This window comes from Microtus ochrogaster, chromosome 15 (assembly GCF_000317375.1).
Source record: "Microtus ochrogaster isolate Prairie Vole_2 chromosome 15, MicOch1.0, whole genome shotgun sequence".
Lineage (NCBI taxonomy): Eukaryota > Metazoa > Chordata > Mammalia > Rodentia > Cricetidae > Microtus > Microtus ochrogaster.
This window is the reverse complement of record NC_022017.1, coordinates 38628494-38650655: the sequence shown is the minus strand read 5'-3', so window position 1 is coordinate 38650655 and position 22162 is coordinate 38628494. Positions and strand designations below refer to the sequence as shown.

General features: G+C 45.6%; 2 protein-coding genes across 7 annotated transcripts in view; one reads left to right on the top strand and one right to left on the bottom strand.

The window, feature by feature from the left end:
* The first annotated feature begins 2189 nt into the window (after positions 1 to 2189).
* LOC101994865 (gasdermin-D-like) lies at positions 2190 to 10904 on the top strand. Its single transcript, XM_013348905.1, is given in 11 exon segments — positions 2190 to 2322; positions 2325 to 2408; positions 3600 to 3786; positions 4387 to 4561; positions 6309 to 6414; positions 7093 to 7140; positions 8089 to 8264; positions 8608 to 8741; positions 9168 to 9249; positions 10657 to 10773; positions 10776 to 10904. Coding segments are annotated over 11 exon segments (1371 nt in total).
* A 4008-nt stretch (positions 10905 to 14912) lies between these two features.
* The window catches only part of Fam49b (family with sequence similarity 49 member B), a 132124-nt gene continuing 124874 nt past the window's right edge, over positions 14913 to 22162 (bottom strand). For all 6 annotated transcript variants that reach the window (XM_005354553.2, XM_013348942.2, XM_026782488.1 and 3 more), the window contains 2 exons: positions 21326 to 21396; positions 14913 to 16920 (listed from right to left, as the gene is read on the bottom strand). In XM_005354553.2, coding sequence (XP_005354610.1) covers positions 16857 to 16920; positions 21326 to 21396 — 135 coding nt within the window. In that variant the 3' untranslated portion in view covers positions 14913 to 16856. The remainder of the gene's footprint in view (positions 16921 to 21325; positions 21397 to 22162) is intronic.

Below are 22162 nucleotides of genomic sequence, written 5' to 3'. Positions count from 1 at the left end.
GCTGAAGGCTCTTTGGCAGACTAGAGAATTAGTTTGTAATTCTGTGAACATAGAATTTAGCTTTTTAAAAGGGGGAAGGAGGAGGGAGGAGGGAAAGAAAAGAAAATGTAACTCGGGTTTGATACAGCTGTAGGGGTGCTATAAGAAATAGTTACAAGTCAGCAAGATGAGGAGTGGGTAGAGACGGACTTGACCTTTTAGAAGGGCTGAGAGTTCAGCGTCTGCATTGATCGAGTCTGTCAAAGAGGGACCGGAGGTGGGAGCATTGAGGGTAGAAGAAGCGATGGCTGGTTCTTAAGGTTTGCAAGCCAAGAGGAAGGAGTGGGCTAGGTGCCCATATGGAGGGTAAAGGCTATGCGGGTAGAGTTCACGTGTCCCCTCACCCCACAGTTGGATGGGGGAAACAGGGAGGAGTGGAGAGTTTTTCAATACCCGTGAGTCACCACGTGGATCAGGATGGAGGAAAAGCCATAGGTTGAGATGCTGGGCGTTGCCATCTCCAAGAAGAGAGAACTGGAGCAAGGGGTGTGTGTGACTAGGAAGGCGAGCTGAAGCAGCATTACCTCACCCAGAAGGAGTTGAACTGTCCAGTTAACCAGAAAGGACTTTTTGGATACAGCAGTGGCAGAATTGGAATCCCTTGGCCCAAGGTCCTAAGGAATCCTACGCGCCCAGAGCTGAATTGCACAGGCGCAGTGACCTCGGTATCCGGTGGGAGGTCAGACCGGTGGCACCTACCAGTCACTGCTCTGGCTGCCACAGGTGCGCAGGCTGAGGGCCTTGTCCCACTCCTTAGGTCCCTCCCTGTCCTACTTTCCTGGCCCCTATGGCCTTGGACACCAGTTCAGCCTGCCTCCTCCCTCTGAACCCTGACTTGGGCTGACCCCTGACCCTTAGGCTATGCCTGCTTCCTTGCAGAGTGTCACCATTGTCCTGCGTTAGGGGTGCAGATTCCACTTTCTCTTTCTTCTGGGTCCCAGGAGCGTGACGCTGGAGGACCCAGCCATTTTTGTCTTTCTGAGACCCTGCTGCCACAGAAATATTAAAAATTATCATTTAATACTTTGTGGTAAAGAAATACTAATATCTTGCCAGAAAGTGGTGACGCACACCTTTAACCCCAGCATTCAGGGAGGCAGACGCACTGCACTACAAAGATTCAAGGCTAGACTGCACTACAAAGTGAATTCCAGGCAAGCCTGGGCTACACAGAGAAACCCTGTCTTGAAAACAAAACACGTAAATTTGGTTGTTTTTTTTTTTTTAATTGAGACATACTTACGCTTAAAATATACCTTCCTCCTATTTTAAAACGAATTCAAACACTTCAGAATCCCTAACATAACTGTGGGTGCCTAAGCACTGCCCCAAAGAGGATGTGGACCTGGCACCTCCTGCGGTCACCAGGGCTGTATGCAATGCTCTCTTCGCTAGCTCCCAGCTGCCCTAGTTCATTTTCTCTTCCCCACCTGCAGCCCAGGGCTCATCCCAAAATCGACACCCAGCACAAATGCTACAAACCGGTGGATCCCGGAGCCCACTGCAGGAAGGGGCTGACTTCAACACCAACTGCAGAGAAAGATGATCATCCGCCGCTGGAGCTCAGAGAGGAAACCGACCCTCACCCTAGATCCTTCCGCACCGGAAGCTGTACAAGCACAGTGAAGGCAAGTAGGATTCGTGCTCCCTTCTCAAGCCAACCCCTCCCTCTGTTGCCCACACCTGGGTCCCCACTGCCTCTGGGAAAGAAAGTGGGGCCAGAATACAAAGAGCTACAATCTGTGGACCTATGCTAGCTGCTGAAGGTCTTTACGGTTAACTCGGTCCTCACAGAGATGCGTTGGAGGAGACATTTTCTAAACGTGATTGAACCACCTCAAAACAAGGCATAGAGCATTCAGTAGCATTTCAAAAAAAAAAAAAAAAAGTCCTGTAACCCAGAGAAGTGAGTTTATGGCCCTGAACTTCTCAGACTCCAATGGTGTCCACCGGGGTAACCTGAAGGGTGTTTGTAGCCAGCTGTGGCATCTACTCTAAGTCCAGAGTTGGAAAGCCAGCTCTGGACGAGGTGTGACTCAGGCAGCTAGCCTGGGATCCCAGGTTTGGCTCCTCTGTTTCCCGTTGGCAGCTGGCAATGAGCCCTCCCGTAGTCAGCCTGGATGATAACGTCCCTTGCTTCTCAAGGAGCAATGTCATCCTTGTTCTTGAGGACTACGAAGAACCTGGTGAGGGAGCTGGGCAGGAAGGGCGAGCTGGTGCCTGTGGACAGCCTGAGCACATCACCTCGCCTGCGCCCCTTCTGTCTGGTGAGGAAGAAGCACAAGGTTACCTCTGGCCGTGGGACACACCCCTCATCCCCACAGACTTCTCCCTCCTGGACATTCTGGAGCCTGGCTGCCCCGACCCAGGTATATTCTGTGAGCAGGCTGCTGCAGAGCAGAATGGGAGTCCCAAGGGAGGCCGATGAATGTGCGGAGAAAAAGAAACAGGGCTCTACCCTGGTGCCCAAAGACGCCTGGGCGAGGCTGCCAGAAGCGTAGCCCCCATAGCCATGTCACTGTGGCTGTATGTATCAGAGAAAGGCTCATTTCCTCCTGCTTTCCTCCCTGAGAAATGAGTCATAGCAAACAATCATTATTTGTTTTTATTCATTTTTTTTAAGTTAGTGTACAAAACATTGGGTTTGGTTATGGCATCTTCTGTTTAACAGATTTTTTTTTTACATTTATTTACTCTGTGGGAGGTGTCGTGTGGTGGGCATATGTGTCCACAGCACCCGTGTGCAGGTAGGTCAGAGGGCAACTTGCAGGGGTCCATTCTCTCCTACCACCACGTGGGTCCCACAAACCCAGGTTGTCAGGCTTGTGCCCCGAGCATCCATCATGCCATTTCACACACGTATGTTAATTTATCTGTATTTGTGAACCTTATTCCCTCCTCTCGCTGGTTTTCTTCCATGTCACAGAGGTCCCCTTACTCCCATGCTCCCCTTCTGCCTTTATTTCTTATCTACTTCCATGCCATGCATGTGTGCACACACCACACACACACACACACACACACACACACACACTCGTTTTAGAACAATTTTTTCATTTTATTTAAAATTTAATTTGTCTGGTGTGTGTGTGTGTGTGTTTGTATCACACGAGTGCAGGTGCCTTTAGAGACCAAAAGAGGGTGTAGATCCCCCTGGAGCAACAAATGACTGCGAGCAGGCCAACATGGGTGCTGGGAACCGAATCAGGTCCTCTGGAGTCAAGCATTCTTACTGCCGAGCCATCTCTCCAGCCCCAACAGACACCCAGTCTGCTATAAAGGCTACCATTGAGTCCAGGCTTCCTATGCCAAAGGCCACACTAGCAAATCCACCGATAATCCTTAAATCCCCCTCGGAAGAACCCATGCTGCTCTTCTTCTCAGCAGACAGATGGGGAAACCGAGGCTCCAAGAGCTCGGTGGCTTCCGCCTGGCACACGCAATGCAGAAGCGCTAGCAGCAATTTTGAGACCCGACTGAGGTCACTGCACCCTGGGCCACCCTGCAACCTGTCTCCTTCCCTGGCCAGGCACCTGTAGCGTGGGCTTCTTTCTCTCCAGAGGTGGATCACAGCAGCCCCATCAACATCTGGGAGAAGGCGGCCGGAGGGCTAACAGGGGCCGTGAGCCTGAGCGCTGGGCTGCAGGGCCAGGTGACGGGAAGCAGCAGTTCCACCTGCATCTCTGCCTTGACGGTGCGGATACTCTGGGTTTCCCCTTGTACCTGGGAAATGCTGCTTGAGAAGAGGTAAGAGCCAGGGAAGGTTCCTTGGCAGATGGCCTCCCAGCCGGGGTCAATGGCACAGGTGTGAGGAAGCCCAGGGTACTGCCAGCCTGCGGCCTGACAAGCCATATGGGACAGTAGGATAGGGTACAGGAGCCCAGCATGGGACTGAGACCTGGTCCCAGGAGGAGGCTCAGAAGTTTCAGACCACATACATTTGGGGCCAGGAAAGAAAACCGAATTATAGGAGTGTAAGGCGATAGGGATTATGGGAAACTGGAAACACCTGCGTGAGGCTGGTGGCTATACCGTTGCTGCCAGGTTTCCCAGGTTAAGTAATCTGGTCTTTTTCATCTATTTTAATATTAAACCTCACTTTGGTCTGTGTGGTTATCTGTAACCTCGAAGAAGACTGTTCCAAGCTTCTCTCAGTTTCCCCCTTTCGGGCCACCCACGCTCACTTTAGACAAGCCGTCCGCCACCCCCCACACAAGGCCCGCACATTATTTCCACAAGCTGCTGAGATCAGTGCAAACAGCCCCAAGCCTGGAAAGGCCTTGGACTGCCCAGCTGGACAGATGGATATCCCTCATATCTCTGATCTCCGCTTCCAACACTTTCCAGGAAACTGCGGTCGCGTAGGCCCTCCTTCCTCCAGGAACTACAGAGCCGGAAGGAGAGGGAGAGCCTGTACGTGGTGACGGAGGCTGTGGAGACCCTGCAAGAGGCAGTACTTCAGAGCCAGGGCCAAACGCTAGGAGCCGGGCAGCTGTCCCTCCTACAGCTGGGCCACGTTCAGGTGTGCAGTGTACTGGAATAGGGACATAGTGGGCAGTGAGTTTAGAATACTGAATATCATTGGCCTCAGGAAGGCCTTGGAAGCCTTCCTGCCCCTGAAGGGGAATGAGGTCCTTGGAGGTTGACATGGTCTCAGCTCTGTTTTGCTGAGGTTTCTTCTGCCCTTCCCTCCCTCACTATCTCCTCTTTCCTTCTGTTTTGAATCCGGGTCTTAGCACACTGCCCAATCTGGACCCGGATGATCTCTCCTTTCCAGGTACCTGCTGTTACAGATGCAGCAGCAGCATGGGCGTCTCCTCAAGTTATCATGTGGTTGAAACAGCACACAGTCTCTGGTTTAGTTTGAGTTTTTCCAGATGATCCCTGTAGGTGTCCTTCACAGTAGAGGAGTTACACACCTGGTTACAAACTTCTATTCTTAGGTCATTTATTTCAGCCACTCTTACCGTCACCCAGAAAGGCTGACTTCACACAAGCATTCTAGGTCTCTGGGGCTGTCTCCTACATAATAACTGTGGGCAAAGGTAGCTGAACCCTCAGCATGTCCACAAATGCAAATGCCGACAGGTAGGGGCCACTTTTAAGGAGTATTTCCTGTTGCCATTCAGCAGGCCTTATCCATTCAGCCGAATGATGCCAGAAGGTATGTCTACTGTGTCAGCTTCTTTATCTGAGGAAAGCCGAGCACAGAGAAGTCCCTTGCTGAGGACCATACTGCCAGTAAGTGCTGCAGTCCAAGTTCAAGTAGGATCTGTGTGTCCAACATACATCTGGTGGAGCCAGTTGAACAGCAGCACCGTCTGCAAATGCAGATGGCTGGCATTCTGCCCGCTCGGTCCCCAGCAGATGTGACAATCTACTGGCAACGGAGAGAAGATTAACAAATAATATTAACTCAAAAGAAGAAAAGCATTTTCCCCTTACACAAGAGTCCAGACAGGAGCCAAAGAGCCCCAGCAGTAGACTGTAGTTTTCAGGGATCTGGTCTTCCTGTTTTTCAATTCTGTCACCCCAGTATATGGTTCTCACTTCATGTGTCAACACGGCTATGGTTTCTACCGTTATCACATCCATCCCAGACTACAGAACAGGGGCAAGGGAGCAATACTCCCCACAACTTGCACATACCACTCTGTGTTTGTCCTGTCAGCCAAAACCTGGCTCTGTGGCCACATCTTGCTGCAAGGTGGTAGCCTGTATCCAGGATAACCATGTTGCCTGTTGAAGATGGATGAGTTTTTATTACTATGGCTTGTAAGTAGCTCTTTCCTGTGGGAATGGGCAGATATGGCTGTGCCAATGGGACATCACGGAAGTCCAGTTTTCTGGGCCAATGCCTTCCCCTCATGCCTTTACCTCTCTAAGCCTTGGTTTTCATGTGGAAAATGGGAGAAAGGGACTTGGTGGCCATGTGGAGTCTAGACAGACTAGCTATGCCCCAGTGCCTGTACCTCGGCATATCCCAAGTGAGTGTCCCAAAGACACTGTAACATGTTTAAGGAGACAAAACACATTGGCGTCTATTGTTTATGTCCAGAATGTCTTGGATTATTTTCTGGAAATACCTTTTATGCAAGCATAGTTTGTGTTCTTGCCTCCACTAGGGGTCTGTCAGGCCACCCATTGCCCACCCTCCAGGAATCTTAGCATCAAGACTCTGATAGTCTTCCCATCTGCCTCCAATATCCCTTCCTGAATCTTCTGGAGGCCCAAGAGTTGGTGTCCTCTTCTCCCTGCCTCTCTCGCAGGTCCAGGTTCAGAGCCACATGGACACAGAGAAAGTGGTGAGCATCCCACAGGGCAGTATACCGGCTTACAGGGTTCTGCAGCTGGTGCTGGAGGAAGACAGCTGGGGTAAGCCTATTCATCCTGCTCTCTACCCCACCCACCCCCTGCCAGCAGTCAAATACCAGGGAGCAGTGAGGAGCAAAAGGAGGGAAGGAAGTCCCAGGGCTCCCCATTGCCTGAGCAGTGTCCTCGTCAGACCATCTAAAAAGACTTGATTTTGGTAGAAGCCTGCTCAGGTCAGATGCTAAGGAGGCTTAAACCCAGTCTGGCCCTGCTTGCCTTGGGATGGGGTTGAATTCTACCAGGGAAGAGCCTTGGTTACCCAATTGGAACCAAGGCTCACTGCTTGTCTGTAGTTAGAAACTGAGACACAGTGGGTCTTGCTGGCTCCATCCTTGTCCTAAACCAGAGACACATCTAGAAACTGCCTAGATGGCACCAGCTCTGGGCACTCAATCCAGGCCCTGGATCTTTAGGCTTGGCCTTGCAGTGGGAGAAGAAGGCAAATGGAGACAGCTCCATTGTCCCCATGGAAGGGAAAAGCATGAGTCTGGGAGCCAAGCATTGTCACTTGTGGCCCTGGCCATGCCCCTGTCACTCTCTAGTAGGGCTTGGTTTGCTTTAGAATGCCATGTGGTAAACCCTGCAGAGTCCCACCCCTGCTGTCCATCACGGGAAATGCAACCTCCCTGACCATATGTTTCTTTGGGTTTGTTTGTATTTTCCCTCCTCTGCCACATGCAGCTGTCCTTTACTTCCCTGAAAGAAAGCTCTGCAGGGACACCAGGAGAGGTGAGTGATTCCCCTGGCATGGTTCTGTGGCCCCTTCCCAGTGCTATGTGGTGACCCTAGGTCTCTGTGGGTGACTCTACCTGATAAGGTAAAGTGAACCAGAACTGCCAAGAGGAATGAGTGGCAGAATTGCCCCGTTGGAGACTCCTGTCTCAACCCTGGTTCTTTCTCCTGCACATGGAGGATGACATTTTTCTCTCCAGCCTAGAGGATCAGAGCCAGAACCTCAGAGGCTGGGTGTAAACAGACTGCACTTTCATTTCCCTGCCACCCAGACCCGAATCATCACATAGAAACTATATTAATTACAACACTGTTTCGTCGATGACTCAAGTATATTTCTAGCTCTTAAATGAACCCATTTCTATTCATCTGTGTATCACAACAAGGCTGGGGCTTACTGGTAAGGTTCTGGCACCTTTCTCCTTCGGCAGCTACATGGCATCTCGCTGACTCAACCTTCTTTTTTTTTTTCTATCTCTGCTTGCATTTCCTCCCTTGCTACATTCTGCACTGCCATAAGCCAAAGCAGTTTCTTTATTAACCACTGGAAATAAAACATATTCCCAGCATACAGAGGACCCGAGTCACCCAGGTTGACTTCCCACAATCAGAAAGGCCTAGAAGCCCTGGAAGAGAAAGCTAGGTCAGATTTTGTTCTGAAGCATTGTGAAGGGGGAAGAAATAATAGGAAGGTGGTAAGGTGATAGGAAGACGGGCTAAGACCTGTGAGTGCCTGGTGTGGGGAGGAAATTCCCTGCAAATGTCTAGTGAAGGTGCAGAGGAGAGAACGAGCTGAATACACATGACACATATGTAGCTTTGTGTGAAGGAGCCGCACAGGGCCATTCCTGGGACATTGGATCTCCTGGGGAGGCTGGGAGCAAAAGGACCCCTGAACAGGCAACTGTGCACAAGACTAAGTGACTGACCACGTGATTTTTACAGGCATAGCCATCAGCCTGGACTCAGAGGAGGAGTCCAACTTCCAGAGCTTGCAGGACCAAGCGGATGGCCAGTTGCAGGACCTGGCCACACTGTCCTCAGAGCTATGGGATACATTGCTGGGTGCCCTCCAGGAGCTGCTACAAGACCGCCAGGCACTCCAGGAGCTGGAAGACACGGTGACGGCCTGATGGACCCAAGGGACAGGCTTGAGATAGACAGAGAACAGGCAGAAGGGGCAGGAACAGAACTTGGTGACTGACAGGGATTCCTTGGGGCTCTCATGCACACTGCTGGGAATGTGAGGCAGGCCGTGTATAGACTGGCATGCCTTAGTGCCAGCTACCACACCAGACACTGAAGCCTAGACTCCCATTGGGCCACCCAGTTAGGAGGAACCTGGTTCAGCCAAGCTCAAATCCAAACCAAGTTCTTATACCCAGAGGCAGGAATGACTTCTTGAATGGGCAGGGACACTGAATGCACGAACAGGAGCCTCTTCTTCATACCCTTGCCCTGCAGTTGGAAGAGACTCTGGACACTGGCTTGGTGACACAGCTGGAAGGCCCTGGGGGCTTTGTCTTAAGCATCCTCCAGGACCCCGTAGGCAACTTGTTGTGCTCAAGAGGCAGGGCTATCCTCTACATTCTGGGAGCTCTAGCAGGAAAGGGGCTCAGGGATCAACAGGCTATCCTAAAGGGTGAACAAGAGTGAGGACCTCATGCCAAAGCTTAGGCAGCTCGGGTATAGGCTTCCTGACCTGAGTTTCTGGCCCTAGGTCTGCACTAATAATAGGAGTAGCCTTGGCCAAGTCTTGCCAGACCCTAATTCACCACTGTTGCTCAAGGTCAATCAGTGGAACAGCCTGAACAGTGAAAATCCTTTGTGTCAGACGTCCATTGCCAGTCCTTGATAGACTGTTCTGGGGTGACAGTTTTTACCTTGGCCAAGATGGCTCCAGTGGTGCCAGAATTAGCAGAGCTTCTCCTCACCTGAGAACCCCCGAGGTGCAGCCCTTCCTCCATCAGAGTCCACACAATGCAGAGCACCTAGGACCTCTTCTACCTGGTGAGCTCTCTACTTCTTGCAGCACTGAATGAACCCCAGCATTGCCTGTTGGCCCAGTCCATAGAGAGACGAATCCTAGCTGAGGAACTGGAACTGGTGAGAGCCTCAAAGAAGGTGGTGATGGGATTCCCAGAGGTGCAGGGGGAGATGTGGGAAGCAGATGGAGATGCTCTAAAGGAAGATCTGACCTTCATTCCTCGAGAGCCTGTCTGCAGTTCATTTGTGCAGTCCCTACTCAGGAGCAGGCTCTGGGTCTGGCTTTGCAGCCTCCAACTCTAGACAGCCTCTTGCTGGGGATCCCAGTTTCTCCTGCATCCTGAAATGCTCTATACATCCATATCATTTATGTTCTCTGTCAAGCCCAAAAATGTGAGGGGAAAGAGGATATTCCACCCAACTACTTCCTCCTGTTGATGTTGGATGGCATTAGGATGAGCTCATATAGGCAATTTCTAGTGGAGACAACTCTTTTTTTTAAATATTTATTTATTATGTGTGCCTGCAGGCCAGAAGAGGGCACCAGACCCATTACAGATGGTTGTGAGCCACCATGTGGTTGCTGGGAATTGAACTCGGGACCTTTGGAAGAGCAGCCAATGCTCTTAACCACTGAGCCATCTCTCCAGCCCTGGAGACAACTCTTGAAGTCCATAAGCTAGAGAAGTGGGCGGGCAGCCTGGCAGAAGAGCAATTCTGGGGCATGCTACGGATGCTTTCCTATATGCAGCAGCAGTCAATGGGAGTGTGCACAGGAGTAGAAATAGGGCTGTGTGATCACCAGGACCAAATGCATAACTGCGCAAACCCCAAGGCCACAGCTTGGTTGCGGACAGTGAGCAGAGGCACCTGGTTGCTGCTCGGGGGTGGGTGCCATCACCCAAAGCCTAGGTGGTCCCTGAGTTCCTTCTGAGTAGTTTATTGCAGGTGGCGAGCATCTTGGAACACAACTGGAATCAGATGGAGGAAACGACCTGTCCTCTCCCAGCAGGAGTCCTCTGTGAGTGAGGATGTGGTCCTCATTACAAGCCTGGTGCAGAGCTGTGGGCTGCAGCTGGAGCAGCCCAGCTGCCAGCTCACCTGGGACCCCACAGTGATGCCTCAGCTCTCTGCTCTCTATGGGTGCCTCACAGGGCTGCAGCTACTGGCTGACCTAAGCCCTGGGCTTTCTACGACAGTGCCTCCAGAGGGAACACTGGTATGTCCCTTAGGGACACATCCAACCTGACTCCTGCCAGCCCATGATGTCACTGACCATCCTGTGGTCACAGCTGATGGCAAGCTTCCACCAGGCCAGGCTCCACCCAGGACTGGTTTCAGGCATCAGAAACACCCATTCAGAACAAGGAAGGCCAGGGCCATCTGGGCTAGCTGCAGAAGAGTGTAACTCTGTACCCTGCTTGGCTACCACTGCCAACTGTGTAGCTTAGACAGCACAGTCCCCTCTGTGCTCAGGTGAAATCAGTCATTGTAAAAGGAGATTTGTGATAATTCCTCAAGCACAAGATGGCAGTGAGAACTTTCAAAATCATACGTGACTTGCTTACAAGAGTGCTGCTACTGTATGGTGCACAGTGAACAAGGCCACACAGGGAAGACGTTATGCAGAGTAACACAGGACTTAGGCTGTTCTGCCTTGCATTTCCTGCAGCTTTCCTAAGCTCCCCCCCCCCCAACCAGGCCCTGCCACCATAACATGGCTCACACTGGTCAGGTTCCAGCCAACTGCACCTGTTGGAGCATGCAACAGTTAAGAGAGGAGTCTTCAACAGAAGAAAAAAGAAAAATTGAAAAGTAACTGGACCCTTCCCTGATAGACCAGGCTCTTTCTAGTCTTAATTGTGCAAATGGCTGGGTCTCTCTCAGCATCTCCGTAGAGATTTCTTCTGTGATAGACTGTTTCTGGTAAAACCTCCATTTGTGTGTGTGTAAGAGAAAGAGACTTATAGATCCGGAGGATGAAACCCAGAGAAATCACAGATCAGAGTAGGAAGAGGCTAGAACTATAGTGCCTCCTGCTTCTCCCTGGGCCCTCTCACGTCCCTGCTGAATATAACTTCCCCAACCTATTTTCCACTTCCACTTATCCATCCAGGCATTCAGGCTGAAAGCTGTCTATTGTCCACGTTGTCCCTCCCTGCCAGTGTACTGAGGAAGACTACCGCTACCACCTTAAATCACATCCTAAACTTGCTCATTTCTCGCACACTGGTTGCCAATTTGCCATGAGTTTTTGCCTTGATACTATCAACTGCTTAACTGGCCCTTGCTTGTTTCCTCAATCTCTTCTTGGGATAGCTGGAATGAAGTCTTTCAAATAGATACCATTTTCTTCCTCTGAGCCTTCTGAAGCCCTAAGTCAGTCTCAAATGGCCTCAAAGGCTTTCTGTTCTGCTCCATTCATTTGGCTGCAACTCCCTCCCTCCCCTCTGCTTTAGACCCGCTGCTCCTCTGTTCTCTGCTGTTGGCTGCCTTCCGGGTTCCTTCACCGCTGAGGTTCTCTTCTTCCTGTTTGGGCTCACAAGACACCTTCTTTAATGAGCCCCATCCCTATTAACTCTAAGTTGCAAACTGCCCTCTCAATCGTCTTGAGCTTTCCCACAGCTCTTTGCATCTCCCATAATATAGTAACATAGACCCCAATGAACTGATGTCAAAGCTCTGGGAAGACTGCAGTGCAGACCAGTTCTTAGGGACTGGAGGAAGTAGGTATTGAGCAAGACTCACACATTTTCTTAACTGTGCTGGACAACAGTTTTCCAGAAGCTGGTAACAGGAAGACACAGCATTCTGGGAGATGAATAACTCCTGGGCCGGCACCTGTCAAGAAAACTGATTGAACAGCTCTGCTTCTCTAGAAGGGACTAGAGAGTGGGATTATCTCAGATCAGGGCACTTTATTTAAAGGTCTCAGAATCTTCAACTGGACCATGTAGATAGCTCTGTGATTAAGAGCACTGGCAGCTCTTGCAGAGAACCAGGGTCCAAATCCCAGCACTCACACGGTAGCTCTCAATCATCTGTAACTGCAGTTTCATGGGATCTGATCCTCATCTGGGAGTACTGCATACACATGGTACATTTCCAGGCAGGCAAAACATTCAGATACAACACCACTTCTTCAGTTACAGTAACTTGACTTTCAGGTGTGAAGACTTGCACCTTGGTAAGGTGTGCGCCTCAGGAGGCTGTGTAACAGAAATACTAACTACTGTAGTATCAACTCATGAGATACTCATGAACACCATGCTACTTACGACCAAGGATATGACAGCTTCAGTGACTTAAAGTGGCTCTAAGGATACACAGGCAGCTACAGGTGGCCCAGGCCCACTTGACTTACAAAAAGCTATACTATTTCTCCTACACAATGGGTAAATCTTTAGCACTTCTGAGAAAACAGTTTCAGGATACTAACACTTTGTGTAAATAAACAACCAGAAAAGATACGGACAATACATGCCAATATGTGCTATCTTGAGACTTCCTCAGTTCAACCTAGAATGCCCTGCCTATATATGGAGAAAACTCATTATCATCGTCATCCTAGTACACAGGCTGTGGCTACCTATTCACTAGAGATGGTCCATCAATACTCTCCCTGAACTCACCAGGGCTTGCCATTTAAAAGCACTTGCAGGGACTGGGCAAGTAGCTCAGTGGTAGAGTACTTATTTGGCCTGTGAATGATCCTGAACTCCACACCCCAAGAACTGCAAAATGTTAAATTTTAAAAAATTGGTTTTTTAGAGATTTGGAAGAGCTTACCGGTGACGAGCACATACTGCTCTTATAGAGGACCTATGCTGAGCAGTTAGTTCATAACTACATATAACTCCAGTTCTAGGGGACCCAATGCTATCTTTAGGCTTCCTCAGGCACCCACACTTGTGTAGTATACATATGCACAGTCTCAGGCCAATGACCTGCTATTCAGAAAACCGCTATCATGCAGAATATTTCCATCTAGCCATTACAAGATCTATCATCGGTTTATTCAAATTATATAGGTCTAGCACCTTCACTAAGCACTGAGAACCAGTTGTGTTCTCTAGAACGGAAAACCTACATTACTACACAGCATACCAGGAGTATACTGTAAAGCTATGATGGTCAAAATACTAACACTGAGCACCCCTTGCCTGCAAATGGCCGAGGCATTGACCAGCTGGTTTATTGAAGCCTTCTCTAAAGACATACCAGTGTTTCCTGTTTGAAGACAGAATATTTAAATGAAGTCACACCAAGTTAAAGAAGGAAGCTGAATATACTCAAGCTCACTGACTAAACTTTGTTTTAACTTATCACAGTATTAATGCCTTGCTGACAGGACATGAGACATCTTGGTGGTACGGGGATCAGTCAATTATCCCTCTCCACACTGATGAGGAAGAGAGCTTCTGCACAGTGCTGTCGCTTGGGTGTCAGGGCTCTAAATCCACTTGTCTTTCATTCTTACTTAGTTGATGGGCTAGTCCTTTTAAGGATTTCTGGCATGGCAATTACTACAATCTCAAAAGGAACCAGAATGGCATTTCAAACTCAAAAAGTATTTCAACTCAAAAACTTAAATTTGAGCACAACAGATGCCAGTTATCCTTGTAAGTCTAAAATATCTACAGTAACCTTAAGAGATCCAGAATGCTAAATCTAAGTCTTTCAACAGAGGTTGAAAACGCCACACATCTGACAACCCATGGGTGTGCATTGGTAGAAGAGATGACATCATAGCTTACCCTACTGTTTCAGACACACATGGGTCAAAACCAGGCTGAGACATTTGCTGATAGAAACATACTTTAGAAAACCACAAGGGGCAAAAGGTGGCAAGCTTCAGGGTTAGATTTACCACCAGCAGAGCAGGGTCAACCTCTGTCCAATGGACAAGCAGACCCTTTGCTTGGTCTGTGCTATGCTCAGCCCCAGAATCCTTGACCCCAAAGAAAGTTTCCTGAGCAGTACATGCCAACACCATCAGAGGCAGCTTATCCGTCACACGTGTGTGTGTGTGTGTGTGTCCATTATTCGAGGCTGTCAAATAAACCTGTTCTTCCTTCTAACCAAAGCATGGACGGGCAGATTCTGTATGGGGCCAGTACATAACTTTAGCCTCTGATGGCCATGTGACCTTTGCCACAATTCTGCTGCTACAATGAGCAAAATAGCCATAAATGATATACATATATATATATATACAATGAAGAGGCTATGTTCAATAAAATTTTATTTATCAACACTGGAGTTTGAATTTCATATACTTTCTCATGCTACAAAATATTTTTTCAACTTTTAAAAAAACATTTGTTATCCTTTATTCCGCCAACCTTTTAAAAATCATTCTTAATTCACAGGCTGTATAGGTACAGAAGAAGGTGGATTGGCCCAGAGCCTGGGCTACTGACCCCTAGGCTAAAGTTAAGTTTTTTTTAGCCCACTTAATCTTCAACATGCAGGGTGTGAACTATGTTACCTGGAAAGGCCACAGCAGTATCACTACATTTATTTCATTTATTTGTACTCATTCACTCCATACAAGCACTAACTTGGTAGCTATCCATATTTAGGTACTGTGCAAGATCCTTCCTTGGGACACTGGAGGAATATGACATGGCTCTTCTCTCACGTTCTCAGTCTTCATAGTATCTCAATACTATAATTTCTCAAGAGTAAAAAGATCCCAAAGCGTGAAGTACTAGGGTTGTTTTTGTGATACAGTTGTATTCAGTGCTTCCGTTGACTGTAACAAATTACCACAAACTAGGTGGCTTACAACAGAAATTTATTTTTTCACCATGATAGAAGATAGAAGTCTGAAATAAAAACAGCCAACAGGGTTGGGTTCCTCCTGGAGGCTCTGATGAAAACTGTTCCATGATGTTCTTCTAGCTTCTGTAGCTCAGAATTTCAAGGCATGATGTCTGTTCGACTTTGTCTCTCTCTTCCCTGGATTTCCACTGTGTCTTGTTTCCTCTTCTTTTCTCTTACAAGGGCTTGTCAATGGAGTTAGGGTCTACCTTAATGTAGGCTGACATCATCCACAGGTCCTTACATTTACCTGAAAATGCCCTTCTTCCAAATAAAGCCATATGTTCAGGTTCCAGGCAGACATTACCTGTTGCAAAGTGCACTATTAAACCCATTATAATACTGTTAAAGGACTCCTAGAAAACATGGCCAGGATCATCCAAAGGATTTTCAGGAGAAAGTAATCGAAGCTGACTTCTAAAAGATGAAAGCTGGTGTTGGTTAGACAGTCATGAGGAAGAAAAGGAGATCAGATTCAGGTTGTGCCAGACCAGAGTCACGAAGCAACACCACATGGAACAATCTGTAAACAGCAAGTAGTTACGCTTGGCTGGAGAACAGGGTACGAAGAGGGACAGGAGTGAGCCGGAAGCCAGAGAAGTCAACAGGAACTTTACCACCAAGTGCTGTGTGCTCTGATGGAGACCCCAAGGGAAGCCTGTGATCCTCTTCCATGGTCAACCACTTTAACTGTACCACACCTCACATCACCTTGTCAGAAAGCCCTGACAGGACAATCAGACAACCTTCTGGCAGCCTCTCTCTGAAGCACGATAGCTTTGACAACTCAGGTGTTAGGGTTTTAAACTGAAACCCACAGTAGCTTTCTAGCACTAGTGAGATGGAGTCTTTCGTTTCCTCTGGGAAGTATTCTTATTGCTCACTGTCCTCCAATGCCAAGGCTCATCCTGCTTCTGAAACACCCTGTGCTTCCTGCTGCTGCCCTTCCACTCCTGAAACTGAGAGCTGAGAAACTGTGGTTTTCCTTCTACGACTACACGCACACAAGATTGAATCAAAACAGAAGTCAAGTTAATGACACAATCACTGGTCCTCTTATATACAACAGTTTTAAAAGCAGTTAAAGTTATGTACATAGGCAAAAGTAAAGAAAGATACAACTGAAAAAGACATAGCTATCCCCTAAAAGAAAGAAAAATTATGTAATGTGTCTATGCATTCCACAGAAATATATACAGGGAGAACTTCCAGAAATCTCAGTAAATCAAGCCACACTTAGAAAAAGGAAGCTGATTTTTATTTTATCAACAGCCATTCTTAAACATGAACATGCATACGTAATGTTCTACGCACACATCACAGTTTTTAACGTTAGTTAATAAAGGTTAAACACACAACATACATCCTTACAAAAAAAAAAGTCAAAATGCAAACTTAAAACTTTCAACAAAAGTCTTACTAATTTAAAAAAGGTTTGTGTTGGGTACCATTTGTACAACACAGTTAATTTAAACATTTTGGCTGAACATGAAAAAGCGGCAGTAGAAAATAAATTCATGAGGGTTTTAAATAGCAGAATAGGCAGTTTTGCCATGCAGGAGAAGCAATATTAAATATTAGTTTTCAAAAAAAATCCACATTTAAAAATATTTAGTTCAAGTCACAGAACTTTTCTCAGTAGAGACCTCAATGCAATGCATAATTAGCTGCCTTAGATGGCCTGTTTTGAAAGGACAAAAATCCCTTTCAAAGTATAACTTTACTGATTTTGGCACAGAAAAGAAGTCTTAAGAACAAGAACATGATTAAAAAAGTGGGAAGAGGAACAGAGGAAAGAAACCGAAGCAAGAGTGAGGAGATTTAATGGCAATCACTAGAGACTGCATTCTCAGTCACTGAAGAAGACTGCTCCATCTGCAGCAGGGCTCGCTCCACAGCTCTCACTGCAGCATGGACCTAATCTGCTTGGAGGTAGTCTCATCATTCAAATGTTTCGTTGTGTACCTGTGAGAAACAGTGACCAGTGTTAGGGCATGGATATCGGGATGGGCTTTGTAACATGGCAAGACGAGCAGCTAGACAATCTCACAAACTCACACCTTAGGAAGGCAGTTTGAATCCTGATCAGCCTCACTCTGCTTCTCTCCCCCACCCAATACACAGCCTGTTGCTGGTCACTTAGCTATAAACACCTTGCTGAAATGATGAGCTGAAGTAAACTTCTGAAGTAAACAATGAGCTACCGCTCCTGGATAAAATTACAGCTCCATCCCAGGTGTTGGCAATTATGGCCCCTGAACCAAATGCATTCCACCACCTATTTTTGCATGGCATGTGAGTTAAGTACATATACTTTTTTTAGGTTTTGGATCACTGAGGTAGGAAAATAAGTGAAAAAAACATAGGCAATACTTGGTGCTTGCATATAAAATTGAAATTTTACTGTTCACACATGAAAGGAGGAACAGTCACAACCAAATACATTGAACACATGTATCAAATTGTCAAGTAAAAACATACTTTAAAAAGTTGCACTGGAAAAATACCAAGTTAATTAATGCATGTATTATCTGAGGTTACCTTCTTGAACAGTGGAAGATTTAAGTAGCTACTCTAGAAAACGGCCTTCAAAGTCTAAAATATTTCCTCACACTCCGGCCCCCTTACAGTTTCACTCTACATTGTATAAAAACAGTGCCCTGGCAAGCAGTGGTGGTGCACACCTTTAATCCCAGCACTCAGGAGGCAGAGGCAGGTCTCTGTGAGTTTGAGGCCAGCGTGGTCTACAGAGTAAGTTCCTGCACAACTAGGGGTACACAGAGAAACCCTGTCTTGAAAAACCAAAAGTGCCCTAAAATATCTACATTCTCTAAGTATTTTATTTCCTGGTAAGTGCATTTTGAACAAGTATACAAATCCAAAATAATAATCAACTTTAAAAAATGAATAAAATTAAAATACTCCCAAGAGTAGCCATTTTAAGATTAAACACCGGATCCCTGTAAATAATACACCACCAGTCAGCAAGTCTACAAAGTCTTCCAGGAGTTACTATTTGAGGAAAACCAGGCACTAATCTTACAGAAGGCTTGGGAGTGGAGTATAAGAAAGGCTGCAAGTGGGAAACAGCTCAGGAGGGCATAGGAAAGAAACCCGAGTGCAGGATCTGGAGGTCAAGGCACGAAAGGCCTTTAAGGAGTGACTGATGCCGAGTGAGTGCTGGAGGAGCTACAGGATGTTCACTTGAGGAGTAAAGGAGATGTCTAGAATTTGGACCTAATTAGCAGCATCAGACACACTGGTTTGCAATGCTTCCGTGAGGAATCAATGTATTCAGAAGATAATTCAAACAGGTTGATTTGGCTTATAAGCATTTCATATAATTTTCAAAGACTAGATCACTTTAAAGGTGTATAGTCTATGTTAAAAAAATGTAAACAACTGTTAAGTTTGCTCCAAACACTCTTTAAAAGTGAAGATGCTATCTAAATTCTTTGTTAAAGGTGAAGGGACTGACGTTTTTCTCACACATCAGCAGTCACCTTCCAAACTGTTCTCATGACAAAACACTGGAGTGCCCCATACATGGTGGGTGGATGGAAGGAAGACTATGAGGCTGGAAAGAGAAGTCCACAGAGCAGTGGTTCTCACCATTCTAACATTATGGCCCTTAAATATGATTCCTTAAGTGTGGTAACCCCCAACCATAAAATTATCTTCGTTGCTACTTTATAACTGTAATCTTGCTAGTGTTATGAATATAAATAGTTTTGGAGATAGAGGTTTGCCAAAGGGGTCACGATCCACAGCTTGAGAATTGTTCCCATGGAAGAATATTTAGTGAAATGGTAGTAATAGGACAAAGATTTAACTGTTTTTATTTTATTTAAATCGAAAAAGCATATATGGCCACACATCACCCACTCGATATGAGTAAGTAGATGCCATCCATCTACATGGCTTTTTTCCCCTGCTCCTTTACTAAAAATAACTAAAGAACAGGAATAGTTAAAGTCTATACCATATAATAGTTAGCAATGTTTATATTCCCTGGAACTGTGTCTGAGGGATGTGGTAGTGCTCCTGGCAGACCAGGTATTCTTACCTACCCTGGAAGGCTAGGCCAGAGGTGCTACATCACCATTCTTAATTACAAATTCAACAGCACTGATTGTGTAGAGAAAAGCATACGAGATATATGGATTTATTTTCATTTGCACAAAAAGTCCAAGTCCTACTTTAAGTGCACATAGCTTCTCAACTAGAAAACAATGGCTGGCTACCTTTACCCTCAAGTTCAGTAAAGAAGCAAGTAGTATTATAGCACTAAACCTGAATTTACAACTCTAAGCTCCCTTTCATAACTAAAAAGATTTGGTTCCAGTTCTCAAAAAAACAAAACAAAACAAAACAAAACAAAAAAAAAACCCTAATGTACACATGACTCATTGCTTTCTCTTTTTTGCATACTATAAGTTGGAGGCATTATATAAATATTTCAAAATATATGCACAATTATAATTCTACTCAAAATCTTTTTATTAATTTTGCAGAAAGTTTTGTTTGTTTTGGTTGCTATGAGAAAGCGTAGTTTCAGCAGTGTTTTAAGAAGTATTCGCTAGGGTATATATTTAAAAAGAGAGAACCTGAGTCTCAACTCAGATCTGAGGAAAGGGACTCTAGGGGAGAGACCTGGAACTCTGTATGTTTTACAATCATTTACTCTGAAGCATACTCAAGTTCAGCACATAGTGAACTAAAGACTGGAGTATCATAACGCACATCCAATTTGAAGAATGAAACTCTATCATTTCTGGTTCCTCAGAACCTGGACCACTTGCACAGTTCATGTGATAAAAATGCAGAGGCAGCAAGTGCCTACAACCCCATGGAGAGAAGAAGGCTCACAGTCAAGATCCTACTGGAAATATGTGGTGACATGAAATGACACAAGTCCCTACTATGAAGCATCTAAGGACAATGACTCGTATACAAACCCTCAGATTAAAAAACAAAAACACTGAGAGCCAGACATAGAACTTTGTTCACTATGAACAAATCAGTTCTCAAGTTTTCTTTACAACTTAAACTAGTAGGACACTTTGCTGTCCTCAGCACTGAGTCCTGCATATACTCCACTTCAGTCTTGTTGTACTCAACACTATTGCCTCTTCTGCTCTGAGAAGAAGGAAAAAGGGCTGCGCTAATCACCATCCATAAGTTCTAAAACAACACACTGTGGTACCTAGCTAACCTTTTAGCATGCTTCCTTTAAGGTAACAAAACAAGCACTAAAACCCTCAGCATTCTCTACCTCTATGTTTGTTTTTGTTTTGTGAGGCAGCTCTCACTGAGTAAACTAGGCTGGCCTCAGATCTAAAGGTATGGACCACCGTGACCAACTATTTATTCCTAAGTTTTAACAATACATTTCATACAGATTTCCTGACACCAGCTGACTGAAGCAACTGACAGACCCTTTAGGAAAAACAGATTAGAAGATAAAAAAATCAAGCTGAATGAGACATAGACACTATACAGAGAGGAAGTAAAGAGGCCCCATGTCCTACATAGCTAAAATTAAAATGTAGTTTGTGCTACAAAACTAAGAAAAAAATTCTTAACACCATGTGTGTAGCCTGATAGTATACAGATTTAATTAAACTAGATTTTAATTAAACTAAATTTTTCATTCTAATATTCATTTAAAGTAGCTCTCCTGTATTCAGACAGAAACTGCTTATAGGCACTTTCCATAATAAAGACATATAAAGGTTTCCCTCAGCCAAAATGAGTTGACATTTGCTTTCTGATATAAACATCACTACACAAATATTTCTGATTTCATACTATTTTTTGCCTAAGCCTCAATACTAAAGTATAGAAAATTAGTTTCTAGGTTGTGAAATGTTTAAGTTCATTCCGAGCACAGAAGCTTCAGTAACTAAATCAACAATGATTCCTCAGAACAAAGACACAGAAATGCCACTAAGCTACTTAAGAGAAAAGGAACTCTCATAGAACTGTATATTGCTGTATCAACAGGCTAACAATTATATTGAGCTATAACCTCTACATGCATAAGAAAAAGCCAACTAGAAAGTTATAAGTACATGGTACATGATAAGATCACATGTTTTTTTCTTTAAATTTCCCCATGTTTGTAAATCAGCATACATTAGAGTTAGAAGAAGCAATCCTGCTTCAGGAGCAAACAGCAGAGCAAAATTTTGGGCCAAGAAATGAAGCTAGTTTACACACAGCCCTCGTTATACAATATTGTACCACTATTCAGAAGCAACATTACCAATAAGCAAAACTTCCAGCTTAAACATTACTGGCATATCTTTAGATGATATTCAAACATTTAACACACAATTTTCTGTCATGCTTAAGTACATATACATACCTGAGAGCATTGAGAAGACCTTCTACACTATTAGGAGGTTGGTCTTTAAGAACTTTGATACAACCTTTCATCTGAGGAGAAAAGACAAAGTAAATATCTGTTTCTTAATATAACATTCATTAAAAAAAAATACCTATAGAAATGTATAACCAAAGACTGCATGTTTGTTTCCTGGCCACCCAGACTCGAATAATCACATAGAAACTACATTAGTTACATCATTGTTTGACTGATGATGCTGGCATATTTCTAGCTAACTCTTTAATCTGAAATTAACCCATTTTATATTTTTCCATGAGGCTTGTGGTTTGTTACCTCTTGCTTCTTGGGCAGCTACATGACGTCTCCCTGACTCCACCTTCTTTCTCTCTATACCTCTGTTCGAATTTCCCACCTGGCTTTACTCTGCTAAGCTATTGGCTGAAACAGTTTTTTTATTAACCAATGATAATAAAACATATTCATAGCATACAGAAGGGAATCCCACATGAGAACTGAAGAGACCATATACTATAAATGTAGAATTATTCACTCTTGGTGGTGGGAGCAGTAGCAAATGCTTTTATTTTCAGTCTCTCAGTGAGACAAAGCTTTCTGAAAATGCAATCAGTCAAAATGAAGTTCCACACAGACTGATGAACTAAGGGAGGACAGCCTGAAAGTGTCTACACAGTAATTGCAAGAAGAGGTAGCCTGAGACAAGCTGAGGTAGCCTGAGACAAGCTGAAAATGCAATCAGTCAAAATGAAGTTCCACACAGACTGATGAACTAAGGGAGGACAGCCTGAAAGTGCACTACACAGTAATTGCAAGAAAAGGTAGCCTGAGACAAGCTGA